We start from the raw sequence: 24,478 nt of genomic DNA, 5'->3' as shown, positions 1-24,478 counted from the left end.
CGTAGAATAACCAATCTTCAGTCATCTGGTCCAGGCAAATTTATGACATTGTCTATCATTTGTTTCTAGTGTGGACAAAAACTTTTCCGTCGAGATTCTTTTACGAATTAAAGTTTGGAGGTGAAGGGTCTCATAACTCAACTTTGGAACTCAGTTGAAGAAGTTCCGTAAATTTACACTTCTAGGCCATCTGGTCCAGGCAACATTAGGGCATTGTCTATCATTTAAAATTCGGATAGGAAACGGTCTGCATACCCTAAATGTAGGCCTCAGTTCCGTGAATTAACCCACCTTGGCCATATGGTCCGGGCATCTTCATAGACTTGCCTAGCATTTGTACCTAGTACGGACAAACACTTTGTCGTAGGGATTATTTAAAGAATTAAAGTTGGGAAGGGGTAGGGTCTCAATACCCTAACTTTGGACCTCAGTTGAAGAAGTACCGTGAATTTACCCACCTGAGCCATCGGGTCCGGGATACTTTAGGATACTTTAGGTTGTTGCCTATCATTTGTACCTGGTATGAACAAAAGCTTTGCCATAGGAAATTTCTAACAATTTGGGAGGAGTAGGGTCTCCTCATACCCAAACTAAGGACCTCAGTTGAAATAGTTTCGTGAATGTATCCACCTTGGTCATATGTTTCGTGCAGCTAAATGGCTTTGCCTATCATTTGTACATATACTTCGTATCGACAAAAACTTTGCCGTAGATAATTCTTAGGAAATAAAATTGGGATATGTAGGGTCTCCATACCCAAAATGTGAACCTCAGTTGATGCAGTTTTATGATTTTATCCATCTGGGACATCTGGTCCGGGAAACTTCATGCCTTGCTTATTATTTGTACCTAGTGTCGGCAAAAGCTTTGCCAAAGGGAATTTCTAAGAATTAAGGTTTGGAGGAGTAGGGTTCATACCCCAAATGTGGACCCCAGTTAAAGCAGTTCCGTGAATTTACCCACCTGGGCCGTCTGGTGCGGGCAATTTCATGTCCTTGCCTATCATTTATACCTAGTATGAACAAAAGCTTTGTCGTAGGGAATATTCTATGAATTCATGTTGGGAAGAGGTAGAGTAACCATACCCCGACTTTTGACTACAGTTGAAGAAGTTCCTTGAATTTACCCACCTGGTCCATCTGGTCCAGGCAGCTTTAGCGCGTTGACTATTATATGTACCTAGTGTGAAGAAAAGCTTTGCCATAGGTATTTTTTAAGTATTAAAGTTGGGAGGGGTAAGGTCTCAATACCCTTATTTGGACTTTAATTGCAGAAATGAATTTACCAAACCGGACTATCTGGTGAGGTCAATTTCAAGGCCTTGCCTATTATTTGTACCTAGTGTTGACAAAAGCTATGCCAAAAAGAATTTCTAATCATTAAAGTTGGTAAGAGTTGAGTTCATACCCCAAATATGGACCTCAGTTGCAGCAGTTTCGTGAATTTACCAACCTGGGCCATCTGGTCCAGGCAACTTCAAGGCCTTGCCTATCATCTGTACCTAGTATGAAACAATTAAAGTTGGGAGGGTAGGGTCTTCTTATCCCTTCTTTGAACCACAGTTGCAGAAGTTCCGTGAATTTACCCAACTGGATCATCTGGTCCAGACAACTTTATGGCATTGCCTAACATTTGTATATAGAATTGACAGAAGTTTTATCGTAGGGAATATTTAACGAATTGAAGTTGGGAAGGGGTAGGGTTCATACCCCAAATGTAAACCTCAGTTTCAGCAGTTCCGTGAATTTACCAACCTTGGCCATATGGTCCGGGCAACTTCAAGGTCTTGCCTATCATATATACCTAGTATTGAGAAAAGATTTGTCGTAGGAAATTTGCAGAAGTTCCGTGAATTTACCCACCTGGGTCATCTGGTCCAGACAACTTTATGACATTGCCTAACATTGTAACTTGTATTGAAAGAAGCTTTATCGTAGGGAAAAACAACGAATTGAAGTTAAGAAGGGGTAGGATCACTATAACCCGACTTTAGACATCAGTTGCAGAAATCCTATGAATTCACCCTCCGTGGCCATGTGGTATGGGCAACTTGAGGGCGTTGTCTATAATTTGTACCTCGTGTGGACAAAAACGTTGCCTTTGAGATTTTTAAACGAATTAAATTGGAATGGTGTAGGGTCATCATACCCCAATTTTGTACCTCAGTTACAGAAGTTCTGGGATTTTACCAACATGGGCCATTTGGTCCGGGCAACCTTATGCCATTCCCTAACAATGTATCTAGTATTGACAGAAGCTTTATCGTAGGGAATAAACAACGAATTGAAGTTAGAAAGGGCTTCAGTCACCATACCCCAACTTTCGACATCAGTTGCAGAAATTCTGTGAATTCACCCACCTGGGCCATGTAGTATGGGTAATTTGAAGGCGTTATCTATCATTTGTACCTAGTGTGGATAAAAACGTTGCCTTAGAGATTTTTTTAAGAATTTAAGAAATAAAATTGGGATGGTGTAAGGTCACTATACCCAAACTTTGGACCTCATCAGTTGCAGAAGTTCTGGGAATTTACCCACATGGGCCATTTGGTTCGGGCAACTTTAGAGTGTTTTTTATTATTTGAACCTGTTGTGAACAAAAGCTTTACCGTAGGTTATCATTTACGAATTAATGTTGAAAGGAGGTGAGTGTCCATAGAACAACTTTGGTTTTTTTCCCGATTATATGTCCAATGTTAAACTGAAATTGTTTGTTTTGTTGTAATTCGACCCTTTTCTTGTTGATTCAAACCCTTGCAAGAAAATTGTCCTTCTGATTTCGTTTCTTTCAGTCTGTTCGCCGAGTTCTTTAAAATATGCCTTTTTGAAAAGCTCTAATAATTAGATATAAGAAGATGTGGTATGAGTGCCAATGAGACAACTCTCCATCCAAGTCAGAATTTATAAAAGTAAACCATTATAAGTCAAAGTGCGGTCTTCAATACGGAGCCTTGGGTCACACCGAACAGCAAGCTTGGATTTGAACATTTTGTCGTTTACTTTAGCTAAAATCTCCATATTAATTCATATCTTGTGCTAGTTGTGTGCCACTGTCACATAAAACACATTTCCTATTGAAATGTAACAAATAAGTTGCAAGTTTTCAATCGTACCAAAACGAAAACTGTGGATATTTATTTATTCTGAAAGCATTTCTGTACTTGACGTTCCAAAAACGGTATTTTGTTTTGTTTTAAAAGCATATCAGCATGTGAATTTAATTTTATATTTACATTAGATAAGTTTGGTTTAAATTAAATAAATATTTCATTATCATAAAGACAAACCGTTTCAAATCAATGGTAATAAAAAGGGTGAGGAGCAGCTAAACGGAATTTCGAAACGGCTGTCAAGAAAAAAATATGTCGTTTTAAATGAATCTATATATATATATATATATATATATAAACAAGTCTAAATTGAAAACAACGTTCAAACCTATGATTGCGTTGGATAAAAACCGCAATTTTTATACGTGTGCATGTAAAACAAATTTCTTGGTAGAGGGGTCTAAATACATCACAAACAACATTTTCCAAAAGACCAAAAAGTGAAAAAGTATATTTTAACAAAACGCATTTGACTAGCAGGTCGAACAACGGATGTTCTTAAACCCTGCTGACTGCCATGGCGATTGCCAAATAAACGGATCACAGATGTAACAAAATGGATCTTAATTTTAATCTAATACCAAATAGAAAACAAAAAACTTGCGGAAAAGATGGTATACCGCAAACATGAGGTGCAAAAATTTGTACACCATATCCGGATTTCGACAATTAATGTCTCCTCAGTGATGTTAGGAATCGAAACGGTATTTGGAAGGCCATATAATTTACCTCAATTTGGGATTAACTCTTGAATTTTGAAGAGTCGAAATAGGATGAACGGATCATATAAACCCGAAGGCAAATATAATACAAGCCCAAACGAAAAAATATAAACAAGTCTAAATTGAAAACAACGTTCAAACCTATGATTGCGTTGGATAAAAACCGCAATTTTTATACGTGTGCATGCAAAACAAATTTCTTTGTAGAGGGGTCTAAATACAGCACAAACAACATTTTCCAAAAGACCAAAAAGTGAAAAAGTATATTTTAACAAAACGCATTTGACTAGCAGGTCGAACAACGGATGTTCTTAAACCCTGCTGACTGCCATGGCGATTGCCAAATAAACGGATCACAGATGTAACAAAATGGATCTTAATTTTAATCTAATACCAAATAGAAAACAAAAAACTTGCGGAAAAGATGGTATACCGCAAACATGAGGTGCAAAAATTTGTACACCATATCCGGATTTCGACAATTAATGTCTCTTCAGTGATGTTAGGAATCGAAACGGTATTTGGAAGGCCATATAATTTACCTCAATTTGGGATTGACTCTTGAATTTTGAAGAGTCGAAATAGGATGAACGGATCATAAAAACCCGAAGGCAAATATAATACAAGCCCAAACGAAAAAATATAAACAAGTCTAAATTGAAAACAACGTTCAAACCTATGATTGCGTTGGATAAAAACCGCAATTTTTATACGTGTGCATGCAAAAAAAATTTCTTTGTAGAGGGGTCTAAATACAGCACAAACAACATTTTCCAAAAGACCAAAAAAATGAAAAAGTATATTTTAACAAAACGTATTTGACTTACAGGTCGAACAACAAATGTTCTTAAACCCTGATGACTGCCATTGGCGATTGCCAAATAAACGGATCACCGATGTAATAAATGGATTTTAATTATAAATTTAATACTAATCAGATAACGATAAACTTGCGGAAAAGATGGTATACCGCAAACAAAAGGTGCAATGGTTTTTGTACACCATATCCGGATTTCGACAATTAATGTCTCTTCAGTGATTGTAGGAATCGAAACGGTATTTGGAAAGCCATACAATTTACCTCAATTTTGGATAGACTCTTGAATTTTGAGGAGTCAATATAGGATGAACGGATCAAATAAACCCGAAGGCAATAATAATACAAGCCCAAACGAAAAAATATAAACAAGCCTTAATTGAAAACAACGTTCAAACCTATGATTGCGTTGGATAAAAACCACAATTTTTATACGTGTGCATGCAAAACAAATTTCTTGTTAGAGGTAGAGTAACCATACCCCGACTTTTGACTGCAGTTGAAGAAGTTCCTTGAATTTACCCACCTGGTCCATCTGGTCCAGGCAGCTTTAGCGCGTTGACTATTATATGTACCTAGTGTGAAGAAAAGCTTTGCCATAGGTATTTTTTAAGTATTAAAGTTGGGAGGGGTAAGGTCTCAATACCCTTATTTGGACTTTAATTGCAGAAATGAATTTACCAAACCGGACTATCTGGTGAGGTCAATTTCAAGGCCTTGCCTATTATTTGTACCTAGTGTTGACAAAAGCTATGCCAAAAAGAATTTCTAATCATTAAAGTTGGTAAGAGTTGAGTTCATACCCCAAATATGGACCTCAGTTGCAGCAGTTTCGTGAATTTACCAACCTGGGCCATCTGGTCCAGGCAACTTCAAGGCCTTGCCTATCATCTGTACCTAGTATGAAACAATTAAAGTTGGGAGGGTAGGGTCTTCTTATCCCTTCTTTGAACCACAGTTGCAGAAGTTCCGTGATTTACCCAACTGGATCATCTGGTCCAGACAACTTTATGGCATTGCCTAACATTTGTATATAGAATTGACAGAAGTTTTATCGTAGGGAATATTTAACGAATTGAAGTTGGGAAGGGGTAGGGTTCATACCCCAAATGTAAACCTCAGTTTCAGCAGTTCCGTGAATTTACCAACCTTGGCCATATGGTCCGGGCAACTTCAAGGTCTTGCCTATCATATATACCTAGTATTGAGAAAAGATTTGTCGTAGGAAATTTGCAGAAGTTCCGTGAATTTACCCACCTGGGTCATCTGGTCCAGACAACTTTATGACATTGCCTAACATTGTAACTTGTATTGAAAGAAGCTTTATCGTAGGGAAAAACAACGAATTGCAGTTAAGAAGGGGTAGGATCACTATAACCCGACTTTAGACATCAGTTGCAGAAATCCTATGAATTCACCCTCCGTGGCCATGTGGTATGGGCAACTTGAGGGCGTTGTCTATAATTTGTACCTCGTGTGGACAAAAACGTTGCCTTTGAGATTTTTAAACGAATTAAATTGGAATGGTGTAGGGTCATCATACCCCAATTTTGTACCTCAGTTACAGAAGTTCTGGGATTTTACCAACATGGGCCATTTGGTCCGGGCAACCTTATGCCATTCCCTAACAATGTATCTAGTATTGACAGAAGCTTTATCGTAGGGAATAAACAACGAATTGAAGTTAGAAAGGGCTTCAGTCACCATACCCCAACTTTCGACATCAGTTGCAGAAATTCTGTGAATTCACCCACCTGGGCCATGTAGTATGGGTAATTTGAAGGCGTTATCTATCATTTGTACCTAGTGTGGATAAAAACGTTGCCTTAGAGATTTTTTTAAGAATTTAAGAAATAAAATTGGGATGGTGTAAGGTCACTATACCCAAACTTTGGACCTCATCAGTTGCAGAAGTTCTGGGAATTTACCCACATGGGCCATTTGGTTCGGGCAACTTTAGAGTGTTTTTTATTATTTGAACCTGTTGTGAACAAAAGCTTTACCGTAGGTTATCATTTACGAATTAATGTTGAAAGGAGGTGAGTGTCCATAGAACAACTTTGGTTTTTTTCCCGATTATATGTCCAATGTTAAACTGAAATTGTTTGTTTTGTTGTAATTCGACCCTTTTCTTGTTGATTCAAACCCTTGCAAGAAAATTGTCCTTCTGATTTCGTTTCTTTCAGTCTGTTCGCCGAGTTCTTTAAAATATGCCTTTTTGAAAAGCTCTAATAATTAGATATAAGAAGATGTGGTATGAGTGCCAATGAGACAACTCTCCATCCAAGTCAGAATTTATAAAAGTAAACCATTATAAGTCAAAGTGCGGTCTTCAATACGGAGCCTTGGGTCACACCGAACAGCAAGCTTGGATTTGAACATTTTGTCGTTTACTTTAGCTAAAATCTCCATATTAATTCATATCTTGTGCTAGTTGTGTGCCACTGTCACATAAAACACATTTCCTATTGAAATGTAACAAATAAGTTGCAAGTTTTCAATCGTACCAAAACGAAAACTGTGGATATTTATTTATTCTGAAAGCATTTCTGTACTTGACGTTCCAAAAACGGTATTTTGTTTTGTTTTAAAAGCATATCAGCATGTGAATTTAATTTTATATTTACATTAGATAAGTTTGGTGTAAATTAAATAAATATTTCATTATCATAAAGACAAACCGTTTCAAATCAATGGTAATAAAAAGGGTGAGGAGCAGCTAAACGGAATTTCGAAACGGCTGTCAAGAAAAAAATATGTCGTTTTAAATGAATCTATATATATATATATATATATATAAACAAGTCTAAATTGAAAACAACGTTCAAACCTATGATTGCGTTGGATAAAAACCGCAATTTTTATACGTGTGCATGTAAAACAAATTTCTTGGTAGAGGGGTCTAAATACATCACAAACAACATTTTCCAAAAGACCAAAAAGTGAAAAAGTATATTTTAACAAAACGCATTTGACTAGCAGGTCGAACAACGGATGTTCTTAAACCCTGCTGACTGCCATGGCGATTGCCAAATAAACGGATCACAGATGTAACAAAATGGATCTTAATTTTAATCTAATACCAAATAGAAAACAAAAAACTTGCGGAAAAGATGGTATACCGCAAACATGAGGTGCAAAAATTTGTACACCATATCCGGATTTCGACAATTAATGTCTCCTCAGTGATGTTAGGAATCGAAACGGTATTTGGAAGGCCATATAATTTACCTCAATTTGGGATTAACTCTTGAATTTTGAAGAGTCGAAATAGGATGAACGGATCATATAAACCCGAAGGCAAATATAATACAAGCCCAAACGAAAAAATATAAACAAGTCTAAATTGAAAACAACGTTCAAACCTATGATTGCGTTGGATAAAAACCGCAATTTTTATACGTGTGCATGCAAAACAAATTTCTTTGTAGAGGGGTCTAAATACAGCACAAACAACATTTTCCAAAAGACCAAAAAGTGAAAAAGTATATTTTAACAAAACGCATTTGACTAGCAGGTCGAACAACGGATGTTCTTAAACCCTGCTGACTGCCATGGCGATTGCCAAATAAACGGATCACAGATGTAACAAAATGGATCTTAATTTTAATCTAATACCAAATAGAAAACAAAAAACTTGCGGAAAAGATGGTATACCGCAAACATGAGGTGCAAAAATTTGTACACCATATCCGGATTTCGACAATTAATGTCTCTTCAGTGATGTTAGGAATCGAAACGGTATTTGGAAGGCCATATAATTTACCTCAATTTGGGATTGACTCTTGAATTTTGAAGAGTCGAAATAGGATGAACGGATCATATAAACCCGAAGGCAAATATAATACAAGCCCAAACGAAAAAATATAAACAAGTCTAAATTGAAAACAACGTTCAAACCTATGATTGCGTTGGATAAAAACCGCAATTTTTATACGTGTGCATGCAAAACAAATTTCTTGGTAGAGGGCTCTAAATACAGCACAAACAACATTTTCCAAAAGACCAAAAAGTGAAAAAGTATATTTTAACAAAACGCATTTGACTAGCAGGTCGAATAACGGATGTTCTTAAACCCTGCTGACTGCCATGGCGATTGCCAAATAAACGGATCACAGATGTAACAAAATGGATCTTAATTTTAATCTAATACCAAATAGAAAATAAAAAACTTGCGGAAAAGATGGTATACCGCAAACATGAGGTGCAAAAATTTGTACACCATATCCGGATTTCGACAATTAATGTCTCTTCAGTGATGTTAGGAATCGAAACGGTATTTGGAAGGCCATATAATTTACCTCAATTTGGGATTGACTCTTGAATTTTGAAGAGTCGAAATAGGATGAACGGATCATATAAACCCGAAGGCAAATATAATACAAGCCCAAAAGAAAAAATATAAACAAGTCTAAATTGAAAACAACGTTCAAACCTGTGATTGCGTTGGATAAAAACCGCAATTTTTATACGTGTGCATGCAAAACAAATTTCTTGGTAGAGGGGTCTAAATACAGCACAAACAACATTCTCCAAAAGACCAAAAAGTGAAAAAGTATTTTTTAACAAAACGCAGTTGACTAGCAGGTCGAACAACGGATGTTCTTAAACCCTGCTGACTGCCATGGCGATTGCCAAATAAACGGATCACAGATGTAACAAAATGGATCTTAATTTTAATCTAATACCAAATAGAAAATAAAAAACTTGCGGAAAAGATGGTATACCGCAAACATGAGGTGCAAAAATTTGTACACCATATCCGGATTTCGACAATTAATGTCTCTTCAGTGATGTTAGGAATCGAAACGGTATTTGGAAGGCCATATAATTTACCTCAATTTGGGATTGACTCTTGAATTTTGAAAAGTCGAAATAGGATGAACGGATCATATAAACCCGAAGGCAAATATAATACAAGCCCAAAAGAAAAAATATAAACAAGTCTAAATTGAAAACAACGTTCAAACCTGTGATTGCGTTGGATAAAAACCGCAATTTTTATACGTGTGCATGCAAAACAAATTTCTTGGTAGAGGGGTCTAAATACAGCACAAACAACATTTTCCAAAAGACCAAAAAGTGAAAAAGTATTTTTTAACAAAACGCAGTTGACTAGCAGGTCGAACAACGGATGTTCTTAAACCCTGCTGACTGCCATGGCGATTGCCAAATAAACGGATCACAGATGTAACAAAATGGATCTTAATTTTAATCTAATACCAAATAGAAAACAAAAAACTTGCGGAAAAGATGGTATACTGCAAACATGAGGTGCAAAAATTTGTACACCATATCCGGATTTCGACAATTAATGTCTCTTCAGTGATGTTAGGAATCGAAACGGTATTTGGAAGGCCATATAATTTACCTCAATTTGGGATTGACTCTTGAATTTTGAAGAGTCGAAATAGGATGAACAGATCATAAAAACCCGAAGGCAAATACAATACAAGCCCAAACGAAAAAATATAAAGAAGCCTAAATTGAAAACAACTTTCAAACCTATGATTGCTGTGGATAAAAACCGCAATTTTTATATGTGTGCATGCAAAACAAATTTCTTGGTAGAGGGGTTTAAATACAGCACAAACAACATTTTCCAAAAGACCAAAAAAATGAAAAAGTATATTTTAACAAAACGTATTTGACTTACAGGTCGAACAACAAATGTTCTTAAACCCTGATGACTGCCATTGGCGATTGCCAAATAAACGGATCACCGATGTAATAAATGGATTTTAATTATAAATTTAATACTAATCAGATAACGATAAACTTGCGGAAAAGATGGTATACCGCAAACAAAAGGTGCAATGGTTTTTGTACACCATATCCGGATTTCGACAATTAATGTCTCTTCAGTGATTGTAGGAATCGAAACGGTATTTGGAAAGCCATACAATTTACCTCAATTTTGGATAGACTCTTGAATTTTGAGGAGTCAATATAGGATGAACGGATCAAATAAACCCGAAGGCAATAATAATACAAGCCCAAACGAAAAAATATAAACAAGCCTTAATTGAAAACAACGTTCAAACCTATGATTGCGTTGGATAAAAACCACAATTTTTATACGTGTGCATGCAAAACAAATTTCTTGTTAGAGGTAGAGTAACCATACCCCGACTTTTGACTGCAGTTGAAGAAGTTCCTTGAATTTACCCACCTGGTCCATCTGGTCCAGGCAGCTTTAGCGCGTTGACTATTATATGTACCTAGTGTGAAGAAAAGCTTTGCCATAGGTATTTTTTAAGTATTAAAGTTGGGAGGGGTAAGGTCTCAATACCCTTATTTGGACTTTAATTGCAGAAATGAATTTACCAAACCGGACTATCTGGTGAGGTCAATTTCAAGGCCTTGCCTATTATTTGTACCTAGTGTTGACAAAAGCTATGCCAAAAAGAATTTCTAATCATTAAAGTTGGTAAGAGTTGAGTTCATACCCCAAATATGGACCTCAGTTGCAGCAGTTTCGTGAATTTACCAACCTGGGCCATCTGGTCCAGGCAACTTCAAGGCCTTGCCTATCATTTGTACCTAGTATGAAACAATTAAAGTTGGGAGGGTAGGGTCTTCTTACCCCTTCTTTGAACCACAGTTGCAGAAGTTCCGTGAATTTACCCAACTGGATCATCTGGTCCAGACAACTTTATGGCATTGCCTAACATTTGTATATAGAATTGACAGAAGTTTTATCGTAGGGAATATTTAACGAATTGAAGTTGGGAAGGGGTAGGGTTCATACCCCAAATGTAAACCTCAGTTTCAGCAGTTCCGTGAATTTACCAACCTTGGCCATATGGTCCGGGCAACTTCAAGGTCTTGCCTATCATATGTACCTAGTATTGAGAAAAGATTTGTCGTAGGAAATTTGCAGAAGTTCCGTGAATTTACCCACCTGGGTCATCTGGTCCAGACAACTTTATGACATTGCCTAACATTGTAACTTGTATTGAAAGAAGCTTTATCGTAGGGAAAAACAACGAATTGAAGTTAAGAAGGGGTAGGATCACTATAACCCGACTTTAGACATCAGTTGCAGAAATCCTATGAATTCACCCTCCGTGGCCATGTGGTATGGGCAACTTGAGGGCGTTGTCTATCATTTGTACCTCGTGTGGACAAAAACGTTGCCTTTGAGATTTTTAAACGAATTAAATTGGAATGGTGTAGGGTCACCATACCCCAATTTTGTACCTCAGTTACAGAAGTTCTGGGATTTTACCCACATGGGCCATTTGGTCCGGGCAACCTTATGCCATTCCCTAACAATGTATCTAGTATTGACAGAAGCTTTATCGTAGGGAATAAACAACGAATTGAAGTTAGAAAGGGCTTCAGTCACCATACCCCAACTTTCGACATCAGTTGCAGAAATTCTGTGAATTCACCCACCTGGGCCATGTAGTATGGGTAATTTGAAGGCGTTATCTATCATTTGTACCTAGTGTGGATAAAAACGTTGCCTTAGAGATTTTTTTAAGAATTTAAGAAATAAAATTGGGATGGTGTAAGGTCACTATACCCAAACTTTGGACCTCATCAGTTGCAGAAGTTCTGGGAATTTACCCACATGGGCCATTTGGTTCGGGCAACTTTAGAGTGTTTTTTATTATTTGAACCTGTTGTGAACAAAAGCTTTACCGTAGGTTATCATTTACGAATTAATGTTGAAAGGAGGTGAGTGTCCATAGAACAACTTTGGTTTTTTTCCCGATTATATGTCCAATGTTAAACTGAAATTGTTTGTTTTGTTGTAATTCGACCCTTTTCTTGTTGATTCAAACCCTTGCAAGAAAATTGTCCTTCTGATTTCGTTTCTTTCAGTCTGTTCGCCGAGTTCTTTAAAATATGCCTTTTTGAAAAGCTCTAATAATTAGATATAAGAAGATGTGGTATGAGTGCCAATGAGACAACTCTCCATCCAAGTCAGAATTTATAAAAGTAAACCATTATAAGTCAAAGTGCGGTCTTCAATACGGAGCCTTGGGTCACACCGAACAGCAAGCTTGGATTTGAACATTTTGTCGTTTACTTTAGCTAAAATCTCCATATTAATTCATATCTTGTGCTAGTTGTGTGCCACTGTCACATAAAACACATTTCCTATTGAAATGTAACAAATAAGTTGCAAGTTTTCAATCGTACCAAAACGAAAACTGTGGATATTTATTTATTCTGAAAGCATTTCTGTACTTGACGTTCCAAAAACGGTATTTTGTTTTGTTTTAAAAGCATATCAGCATGTGAATTTAATTTTATATTTACATTAGATAAGTTTGGTGTAAATTAAATAAATATTTCATTATCATAAAGACAAACCGTTTCAAATCAATGGTAATAAAAAGGGTGAGGAGCAGCTAAACGGAATTTCGAAACGGCTGTCAAGAAAAAAATATGTCGTTTTAAATGAATCTATATATATATATATATATATATATATATATAAACAAGTCTAAATTGAAAACAACGTTCAAACCTATGATTGCGTTGGATAAAAACCGCAATTTTTATACGTGTGCATGCAAAACAAATTTCTTGGTAGAGGGGTCTAAATACAGCACAAACAACATTTTCCAAAAGACCAAAAAGTGAAAAAGTATATTTTAACAAAACGCATTTGACTAGCAGGTCGAACAACGGATGTTCTTAAACCCTGCTGACTGCCATGGAGATTGCCAAATAAACGGATCACAGATGTAACAAAATGGATCTTAATTTTAATCTAATACCAAATAGAAATCAAAAAACTTGCGGAAAAGATGGTATACCGCAAACATGAGGTGCAAAAATTTGTACACCATATCCGGATTTCGACAATTAATGTCTCTTCAGTGATGTTAGGAATCGAAACGGTATTTGGAAGGCCATATAATTTACCTCAATTTGGGATTGACTCTTGAATTTTGAAGAGTCGAAATAGGATGAACGGATCATATAAACCCGAAGGCAAATATAATACAAGCCCAAACGAAATAATATAAACAAGTCTAAATTGAAAACAACGTTCAAACCTATGATTGCGTTGGATAAAAACCGCAATTTTTATACGTGTGCATGCAAAACAAATTTCTTGGTAGAGGGGTCTAAATACAGCACAAACAACATTTTCCAAAAGACCAAAAAGTGAAAAAGTATATTTTAACAAAACGCATTTGACTAGCAGGTCGAACAACGGATGTTCTTAAACCCTGCTGACTGCCATGGCGATTGCCAAATAAAGGGATCACAGATGTAACAAAATGGATTTTAATTGTAATCTAATACCAAATAGGAAACAAAAAACTTGCAGAAAAGATGGTATACCGCAAACATGAGGTGCAAAAATTTGTACACCATATCAGGATTTCGACAATTAATGTCTCTTCAGTGATGGTAGGAATCGAAACGGTATTTGGAAGGCCATATAATTTACCTCAATTTGGGATTGACTCTTGAATTTTGAAGAGTCGAAATAGGATGAACGGATCATATAAACCCGAAGGCAAATATAATACAAGCCCAAACGAAAAAATATAAACAAGTCTAAATTGAAAACAACGTTCAAACCTATGATTGCGTTGGATAAAAACCGCAATTTTTATACGTGTGCATGCAAAACAAATTTCTTTGTAGAGGGGTCTAAATACAGCACAAACAACATTTTCCAAGAGACCAAAAAGTGAAAAAGTATATTTTAACAAAACGCATTTGACTAGCAGGTCGAACAACGGATGTTCTTAAACCCTGCTGACTGCCATGGCGATTGCCAAATAAACGGATCACAGATGTAACAAAATGGATCTTAATTTTAATCTAATACCAAATAGAAAACAAAAACTTGCGGAAAAGATGGTATACCGCAAACATGAGGTGCAAAAATTTGTACACCATATCCGGATTTCGACAATTAATGTCTCTTCAGTGATGTTAGGAATCAAAACGGTTATTGGGAGGCCATATAATTTACCTCAATTTGGGATTGACTCTTGAATTTTGAAGAGTCGAAATAGGATGAACGGATCATATAAACCCGAAGGCAAATATAATACAAGCCCAAACGAAAAAATATAAACAAGTCTAAATTGAAAACAACGTTCAAACCTGTGATTGCGTTGGATAAAAACCGCAATTTTTATACGTGTGCATGCAAAACAAATTTCTTGGTAGAGGGGTCTAAATACAGCACAAACAACATTTTCCAAAAGACCAAAAAGTGAAAAAGTATATTTTAACAAAACGCATTTGACTAGCAGGTCGAATAACGGATGTTCTTAAACCCTTCTGACTGCCATGGCGATTGCCAAATAAACGGATCACAGATGTAACAAAATGGATCTTAATTTTAATCTAATACCAAATAGAAAATAAAAAACTTGCGGAAAAGATGGTATACCGCAAACATGAGGTGCAAAAATTTGTACACCATATCCGGATTTCGACAATTAATGTCTCTTCAGTGATGTTAGGAATCGAAACGGTATTTGGAAGGCCATATAATTTACCTCAATTTGGGATTGACTCTTGAATTTTGAAGAGTCGAAATAGGATGAACGGATCATATAAACCCGAAGGCAAATACAATACAAGCCCAAACGAAAAAATATAAAGAAGCCTAAATTGAAAACAACTTTCAAACCTATGATTGCGTTGGATAAAAACCACAATTTTTATACGTGTACATGCAAAACAAATTTCTTGTTAGAAGGGTCTAAATACAGCACAAACAACATTTTCCAAAAGACCAAAAAAGTGAAAAAGTATATTTTAACAAAACGTATTTGACTTACAGGTCGAACAACAAATGTTCTTAAACCCTGATGACTGCCATTGGCGATTGCCAAATAAACGGATCACCGATGTAATAAATGGATTTTAATTATAAATTTAATACTAATCAGATAACGATAAACTTGCGGAAAAGATGGTATACCGCAAACAAAAGGTGCAATGGTTTTTGTACACCATATCAGGATTTCGACAATTAATGTCTCTTCAGTGATGGTAGGAATCGAAACGGTATTTGGAAAGCCATACAATTTACCTCAATTTTGGATAGACTCTTGAATTTTGAGGAGTCAATATAGGATGAACGGATCAAATAAACCCGAAGGCAATAATAATACAAGCCCAAACGAAAAAATATAAACAAGCCTTAATTGAAAACAACGTTCAAACCTATGATTGCGTTGGATAAAAACCACAATTTTTATACGTGTGCATGCAAAACAAATTTCTTGTTAGAGGGGTATAAATACAGCACAGACAACATTTTCTAAAAGACCAAAAAAGTGAAAAAGTATATTTTAACAAAACACATTTGACTAACAGGTCGAACAACAAATGTTCTTAAACCCTGATGACTGCCATTGGCGATTGCCAAATAAACGGATCACCGATGTACTAAATGGATTTTAATTATAAATTTAATACTAATCAGATAACGATAAACTTGCGGAAAAGATGGTATACCGCAGACAAAAGGTGTATATATATATATACAAGTCTAAATTGAAAACAACGTTCAAATCTGATTGCGTTGGATAAAAACCGCAATTTTTATACGTGTGCATGCAAAACAAATTTCTTGTAAGAGGGGTCTAAATACAGCACAAACAACATTTTCCAAAAGATCAAAAAAGTGAAAAAGTATATTTTAACAAAACGCATTTGACTAACAGGTCGAACAACAAATGTTCTTAAATCCTGCTGACTGCCATTGGCGATTGCCAAATAAATGGATCACAAGGTGTAATAAATGGATCTTAACTTTAAATTTAATACCAAACAGAAAACAATAAACTTGCGGCAAAGATGGTATACCACAAACATGAGGTGCAAATATTTTTTGTACACCATATCCGGATTTCGACAATTAATGTCTCTTCAGTGATGTTAGGAATCAAAACGGTTATTGGGAGGCCACATAATTTACCTCAATTTGGGATAGACTCTTGAATTTTGAGGAGTCAAAATAGGATGAACGGATCATATAAACCCGAAGGCAAATATAATACAAGCCCAAACGAAAAAATATAAACAAGTCTAAATTGAAAACAACGTTCAAACCTTTGATTGCGTTGAATAAAAACCGCAATTTTTATACGTGTGCATGCGAAACAAATTTCTAGTTAGAGGGGTCTAAATACAGCAAAAACAACATTTTCCAAAAGATCAAAAAAGTGAAAAAGTATATTTTAACAAAACGCATTTGACTAACAGGTCGAACAACAAACGTTCTTAAATCCTGCTGACTGCCATTGGCGATTGCCAAATAAACGGATCACAAGGTGTAATAAATGGATCTTAACTTTAAATTTAATACCAAACAGAAAACAATAAACTTGCGGCGAAGATGGTATACCGCAAACAAAGGTGCAAATATTTTGTACACCATATCCGGTTTCGACAATTAATGTCTCTTCAGTGATGTTAGGAATCAAAACGGTTATTGGGAGGCCACATAATTTACCTCAATTTGGGATAGACTCTTGAATTTTGAGGAGTCAAAATAGGATGAACGGATCATATAAACCCGAAGGCAAATATAATACAAGCCCAAACGAAAAAATATAAACAAGTCTAAATTGAAAACAACGTTCAAACCTATGATTGCGTTGGATAAAAACCACAATTTTTATACGTGTGCATGCAAAACAAATTTCTTGTTAGAGGGGTCTAAATACAGCACAAACAACATTTTCCAAAAGATCAAAAAAGTGAAAAAGTATATTTAACAAAACGCATTTGACTAACAGGTCGAACAACAAATGTTCTTAAATCCTGCTGATTGCCATTGGCGATTGCCAAATAAACGGATCACAAGGTGTAATAAATGGATCTTAACTTTAAATTTAATACCAAACAGAAAACAATAAACTTGCGGCGAAGATGGTAATATATATATATATATATATATATACAAGTCTAAATTGAAAACAACGTTCAAACCTATGATTGTGTTGGAAAAAACCGCAATTTTTATACGTGTGCATGTAAAACAAATTTCTTGGTAGAGGGGTCTAAATACAGCACAAACTACATTTATATATATATATGTATTTATTCTAGACACTAATTAAAAACTGACAAGGAAAGGTAACACCGAAAGATAATTCAGCTGATCTGTAACAATTCCATCTCCATGCCTTATATATCATGTACTGTGTTACGACACTAGATAAAAACTGACGAGGAAAGGTAACACCCGACGACCGAAAGCTTTATTTTTATAGAGCATAGGTGGTCGGGTGGTCTAGCGCGTCGGGTATAGTGCAAGGCGATTTGGTGCCACGATATCTCAGTAGCATGAGTTCGAATCCCGGCCAGGGAAGAACAAAAAATTTGCTTCCGCAAATTTACAGATCTAACATTGTTGGGCTGTTGTTTAGACGAATTATATATACAGAATGTATTTTCAGCCTTGTATCACCATCACTGCTGATGATCCGATGGATAAAATCTGTTGTAGAGTCGTCACTGGTTCAGACGTACTTATAATATAATTATTTCTGTGACTGCATCTTACATTAATTTGTAGGATCCTTTACAATAGATAATTCAGCTGATCTGTAACAATTCCATCTTCATGCCTTATATATCATGTACTGTGTTACGACGCTAGATAAAAACTGACGAGGAAAGGTAACACCCGACCACCAAAAGCTTTATTATTATAGAGCCTAGGTGGTCGAGTGGTCTAGCGCATCGGACATAGTGCAAGTCGATTTGGTGCCACGATATCTCAGTAGCATGAATTCGAATCCCGGCCAGGGAAGAACAAAAAATTTACTTTTGCAAATTTACAGATCAAACATTGTTGGGCTGTTGTTTAGACGAATTATATATACAGAATGTATTTTCAGCCTTGTATTACCATCACTGCTGGTGATCCGATGGATAAAATCTGTTGTAGAGTCGTCATTGGTTCAGACGTACTAATATAAAAATTATTTCTGTGACTGCATATTACATTAATTTGTAGGATCCTTTACAATAGATAATTCAGCTGATCTGTAACAATTCCATCTTCATGCCTTATATACCATGTACTGTGTTACGACGCTAGATAAAAACTGACGAGGAAAGTTAACACCCGACCACCGAAAGCTTTATTTTTATAGAGCATAGGTGGTCGAGTGGTCTAGCGCGTCGGGCAAAGTGCAAGGCGATTTGGTGCCACGATATCTCAGTAGCATGAATTCGAATCCCGGCAAGGGAAGAACAAAAAATTTACTTCCGCAAATTTACAGATCTAACATTGTTTAGACGAATTATATATGCAGAATGTATTTTCAGCCTTGTATCACCATCACTGCTGGTGATCCGATGGATAAAATCTGTTGTAGAGTCGTCACTGGTTCAAAGCTTTATTTTTATAAATGCGTTTTGTTAAAATATACTATTTCACTTTTTTGATCTTTTGGAAAATGTTGTTTGTGCTGTATTTAGACCCCTCTACCAAGAAATTAGTTTTGGATGCACACGTATACAAATTGCGGTTTTTATCCAACGTAATCATAGGTTTGAACGTTGTTTTCAATTTAGACTTGTTTTTTATTTTTTCGTTTGGGCTTGTATTATATTTGCCTTCGAGTTTATATGATCCGTTCTTCCTATTTCGACTCTTCAAAATTCAAGAGTCTATTCCAAATTGAGGTAAATTATATGGCCTTCAAATACCGTTTCGATTCCTAACATCACTGAAAAGACATTAACTGTCGAAATCCGGATGTGGTGTAGTAATTTTTGCACCTTTGGTTGCGGTATACCATCTTTTTCGCAAGTTTATTGTTTTCTGTTTGGTATCAAATTAATAGTTAAGATCCATTTTGTTACATCTGGTGTTCCGTTTTTTTTTGGCAATCGCCAATGGCAGTCAGCAGGGTTTAAGAACATCCGCTGTTCGACCTGTTAGTCAAATGCGTTTTGTTAAAATATACTCTTTCACTGTTTTCGTCTTTTGGAAAATGTTGTTTGTGCTGTATGTATATAAATATATATAGATAAGTAAAGGAAGAATCAATTTTGTCTTTATGAACATGTATTGCATGTTGTCTTCCTTCTGGAAATGATTGTCATTAGATTTCAATAGACGTTTCATGTTAATGCAAGTCTTCGTTTTTTAGGCATAGTCTGTTTGGCTTGTATTTCGTATTGTTCGCTGTCTTTTGTTCGATAGATTGATACTACTTATTGTTCGCTAGCTTGAGTCTGGTAACAAAATATGACAATTAAGATTACAATAGCAATGAATCATCACCTTACATTGTTGAACTGAGAACCAACACGAACACCTGTAAGAGTGTCATTTCAAATATTCCGTTTAGAGTAGTTTTCGGTATCCTGCGTTTTCAAGAGTTGCGAATATAAACATTAAAAGGTGTATTGTTAGAAGAATCAAAACTTATTTTTCAAATAGCAAAATCTGGGATATTATCATGAAGCGTTATCTTTGTTAAGAGGTATCCATTTCATAGTAAGAACATAAAGCTAAATATCACTACAACTATTAACCTTGTTCATCATTTTCAAAAAGGCTTAATAAATTAAAAAAGAAAAAAGGGCCAATACCCTTATTTTTCGTTTACATTGCCTCTGAACATTTTAATATCTCCTGCAAATATATCTATTTGTATATTTGTATAATATAAGTACGGTGGTGATTTTCTTCGCCAACGAGTTATTTTCCCGCGTTTAATCTGTGTAGATTTCTTGTTTTTGTTTTCTGTTTAACGATGTTTTTATGCCTATATATTATTAAATTTATACCACATTAGATGCTCCAGCAATGCCAACAATCACGCAAATACCAATTGGACCAGTTATTGAAGGAAACATGCTGATATTGACTTGTGAAATATCGGGAGGATATCCCTTAGCTACTATTACTTGGATATGTGACGGTTTTACGCAAATTACAACAAGTCATAGTCCTCTACATGATAAAGTTGTTTCCCGCATTGAACTTAATGTAACTAGAAACAGTGATTTTAAAGAATGCATATGCAGAGGACAACATCCTCTCTGGACAGAAAACAAGGAGGAAAGACATACCCTTATTGTTTACTGTAAGTAATGTTATTTTGAAATATCAACATCCAGATATTAAATATATAAATCAATTAGGTGGAATTTGTTCCACAATTGCCTTTAAATCGTACACTATAGAGTCAAATACCTGTTTCAAAAGAAATAATTTAGGAACTCTTATGAGTTAATTATCGGTATCAAGGGCACATACGTGATAATAATTTGTTGTTAAAGTAAATATCAAACCGTTATTCTCATTTGTAATCACAACATCAATTTGCTCCTTCTCATTGTTCATCTGGGTTTATAAATAGGCGACAGTGGTTAACACATTTCAGATGGAATCTATTGGAATAATTTGTTTAAAATAAACAAGATTTTGGAAGATTGCAATTTCATTCTTAAAAAAATACCACTTTATTTAGTGTTCTCCTGTCTGCACAAAAAGTTTATAGCCTAATAATTTATCTGATTAGTTCAACGTTTTCTTTAAAATAAGACATTAAAATACATTTCCAAGTCGTAAAGATATTAGCATAGATAATCCTTAAGTTGTTTCAGTCTGCAATTATAGTTGCCGTATCAATTATATTTTCCCACACATTTGTTGTTAACAGTGTTTCTGTTTCTGTTTGTTTTGTTTCGATTTTCTTATAGTTTTAGAGCTAGCATTGAAAGCAGTATCTATAAAAATAAGAAGTTGTATACCCTAAGGTGAATGAAGAATAAAAAGATGAGTACATATATATATAAATAACTATATTGTGTTATTTGAGAATGTTTGTCCTTCACTTTTATAGTTTGACCATGGACTTTTATGCCCTTTTTTTCGACTCGTTGTGTTTTAATTATTTTTCAGTCTCTCCGGACGAATCCCCATCAATAACTCAAACACCTGTGGGTTCTGTTGATGAGGGTTCCCAGGTATATCTAACATGCGAAGTACAAGGAGGCAAACCTTTAGCAAAACTTGAATGGCAGTGTGATGGATCCTCACCAATCACTTCTACTGTAAGCCCATCTACAGATATAACCATTTCCAGTGTAGAAATAACAGTAACTAAGTACCAAAATGGTGAAATGTGTACATGCTCTGGTGTTCATCCCACATGGAACCAGAACAAATCAACCAGTATACAACTTGACGTCAATTGTAAGACGATAAATTCATATTCACAAAAATGAAACAAATTCCAATAAAGCACATGTCAGAACAAAAATGAATACATACTGTACAATATTATTATATTCAATATAAGGCTTCAACATAAAGTTCAAATATTTGTACTTCGTGCTATTGTTCTTATTGAAAACAGGCTTTCATTTCTATCAATACACTACAAAAATTCTTTTGATTAAATTTGTTCAAAACATGGCTTATTGTTATTAGAATACATAATATATTGTCGTTAACATTTTTATTTGACACGGTTGTGTTAATTCATGGAATTAATTGAAGAGCATTTACTATTATCTTTGTAACTGGAAACAAATATTTCGCAGAGCATAAAATACCGGTAAGTTATTTCTATTTGACTTTCCATTTTTTGCCTATGTTTTTAAGATCCCCCGGAATTATTCCCACCAATTACACAAACAGCCAGTGGACCAATTATTGAAGATAACAAGGTTATTCTAACATGTGAAATCATTGGAGGTAATCCTTTAGCTACTTTATCCTGGCAATGCAATGGGTTCACACTGCTTGCATCAATTGGCAACCTGCCAACAAATAAATTAGTTTCTAGCATAGAGAAAAACGTTACCAAAGCAGATAATGATAAAATATGTACATGTACAGGACAGCATCGGCTCTGGACGCCTAACCAAAAGATAAGGATTCACACTTTAAATATTTACCGTAAGTACTTTGAACATAGATATGACAACATGCAATGCATGGCCTATATGTAGTATGTACACAACTTTTAGTTAATTCCCATTCAAATCTTTCCCAGACTGATTTAAACTTTTTATTCCATATAACGTTTTGATTTGTTTAATGAAAAGGGGTAGCCAATTTTTAATTAACATGCTGTCATTATTCACATGATGTTATAAAATCAAACAATTATGCTTGAAATATATTTGAATTTTAAGAGAGATGATATATACATTGTTGTAGTTTTATATGCATACGTTTAAGCAACGTAACAGTCTACTCAATCGCGCCTGAATGCTAAAGGGGAACCAATGTGGTTTTTTCCTGAATTGATTATTGACCAGTTTTAGAATTTTTATTCTTGCAGGCGGCTGATACGCCTTATAAACAATTTACTTTAATTCAATTTTATTCTATGCAATTATTGCAGATGCATATACGTACCGAAATCTGCTGTTTTGTGAATTTTAATTCAAAAGATTCGTAATACCGTATATCGGGTTTTTTTTTCGCCTGTGTTTAATTTTCGCTTTGTTCGTGGTAGCTAAAGAAGCGTGAAAATTTCACCCCGCGTAACTTTCCCTGCATATTCCACGATTTATCAAATTTTGAAAGTTTTATCCATTATACTGATAACTATAGAGTCTTTTGTGGTGTTCAACAGATCAGAAAATGAGCATACTTAATTAAAATCTCTGTTTTCATAATAATTAAATTGACTAAACATGCGTGTCACACCTTTTGAAAACACAGTTATCAAATGTTAATTAGTGACGAGCTTTTTTTTGGATAGGTGTCATAACCCAAACAATAAAAAATAGAATACAAATAAATCCCTTTTACATAGTTATTTGTATTTCTATATTGATCAGATTTCCATTTCTAGTATTCCTCAATGTTCATAATTTACGTTCCTTAAAAGTTCTATAAATTGTGTACTTTCGTTTGTATTACTCGTATTTATTTGGGATCGATTACCTGTCGGTCAATCAATTAACATCTTAACAATGCTAAACAGTTATATTTTCGCGTGTATTGCCCCATTCAGCGAAAATTATACACTGTGAAAATTTAACCTGCCCATATTTTGTCATGAAATCGCGAGAAAAAGCCTACGCGAAAACACCCGATATACGGTATCTGGTATCTTTACGTTTCATATTTTTGTATAAATAATTATGTCATATACAAACATCTTTAATTATGCGCCTGTTTTAAATTTTTCAAGGCAACTGGAATAGTGGTAAACAATCAAAATATGTGTTAACTTAAGGAAGATCTGGTGTCTTTTTCCGAGCATCCCTTCTGAGATTTGCAAAAATACTCTTAAGGTTGAGAAATATTTTACCAAGTATCATTCAATATACAACAGAAACATCTAAAACTTGAAATTTAAAGATTAAACTATCAGTAAGTTAAGTGTCGTTTAGAGTATTCGAAATTTTCAGGACAAATCCTTTTAAAATCAATATAATTATATTGAATTTGATACGATACTTTCTGGGTTTTTGTTATATTTTTCCAGAAAACTAGGCCGTTGAACCCATAGTTTTATTTGATTTTTTGAAAGTGTTTATGAAAAGCAATTCTCTCATTGATTTTTAACAAATTCTATCGTTTAGTGTTTCCTCAAAGAGAAAAAAAATATATCCCCTATATAACCCATATAGAATAACTGTAATTTCCTTAATTTCAATGCATTTGAACGAAAAAACAAGATCCGTGACCCCAGTTTTTATATTGAAATTTGAAAAATAAAGAATGATCCAAAAGTGTTTTAAAGAGGTTTAAGAAAAATATATCGTCGAACATTTTAACGAAAAAACAAGATCCGTGACCCCGGTTTTTATATTGAAATTTAAAAAAAAAATTGATCCAGAAGTGTTTTAAAGAGGTTTAAGAAAAATATTTCGTCGAACATTTAGACAACC

General features: G+C 34.9%; 1 protein-coding gene across 1 annotated transcript in view; it reads left to right on the top strand.

Moving 5' to 3' along the window:
• The window catches only part of LOC127702755 (synaptogenesis protein syg-2-like), a 47,968-nt gene extending 25,389 nt beyond the window's left edge, over positions 1-22,579 (top strand). Inside the window, exons 4-6 of the mRNA XM_052207059.1 lie at positions 20,413-20,703; positions 21,525-21,818; positions 22,230-22,579. Coding sequence (XP_052063019.1) covers positions 20,413-20,703; positions 21,525-21,818; positions 22,230-22,579 — 935 coding nt within the window. The remainder of the gene's footprint in view (positions 1-20,412; positions 20,704-21,524; positions 21,819-22,229) is intronic.
• Positions 22,580-24,478: the final 1,899 nt, after the last annotated feature.

The sequence above is a fragment of the Mytilus californianus genome, unplaced genomic scaffold, assembly GCF_021869535.1.
Source record: "Mytilus californianus isolate M0D057914Y unplaced genomic scaffold, xbMytCali1.0.p SCAF_5, whole genome shotgun sequence".
Lineage (NCBI taxonomy): Eukaryota > Metazoa > Mollusca > Bivalvia > Mytilida > Mytilidae > Mytilus > Mytilus californianus.
Note: the sequence above shows the minus strand (reverse complement) of the source record. Positions and strands in the feature narration are given on the sequence as shown.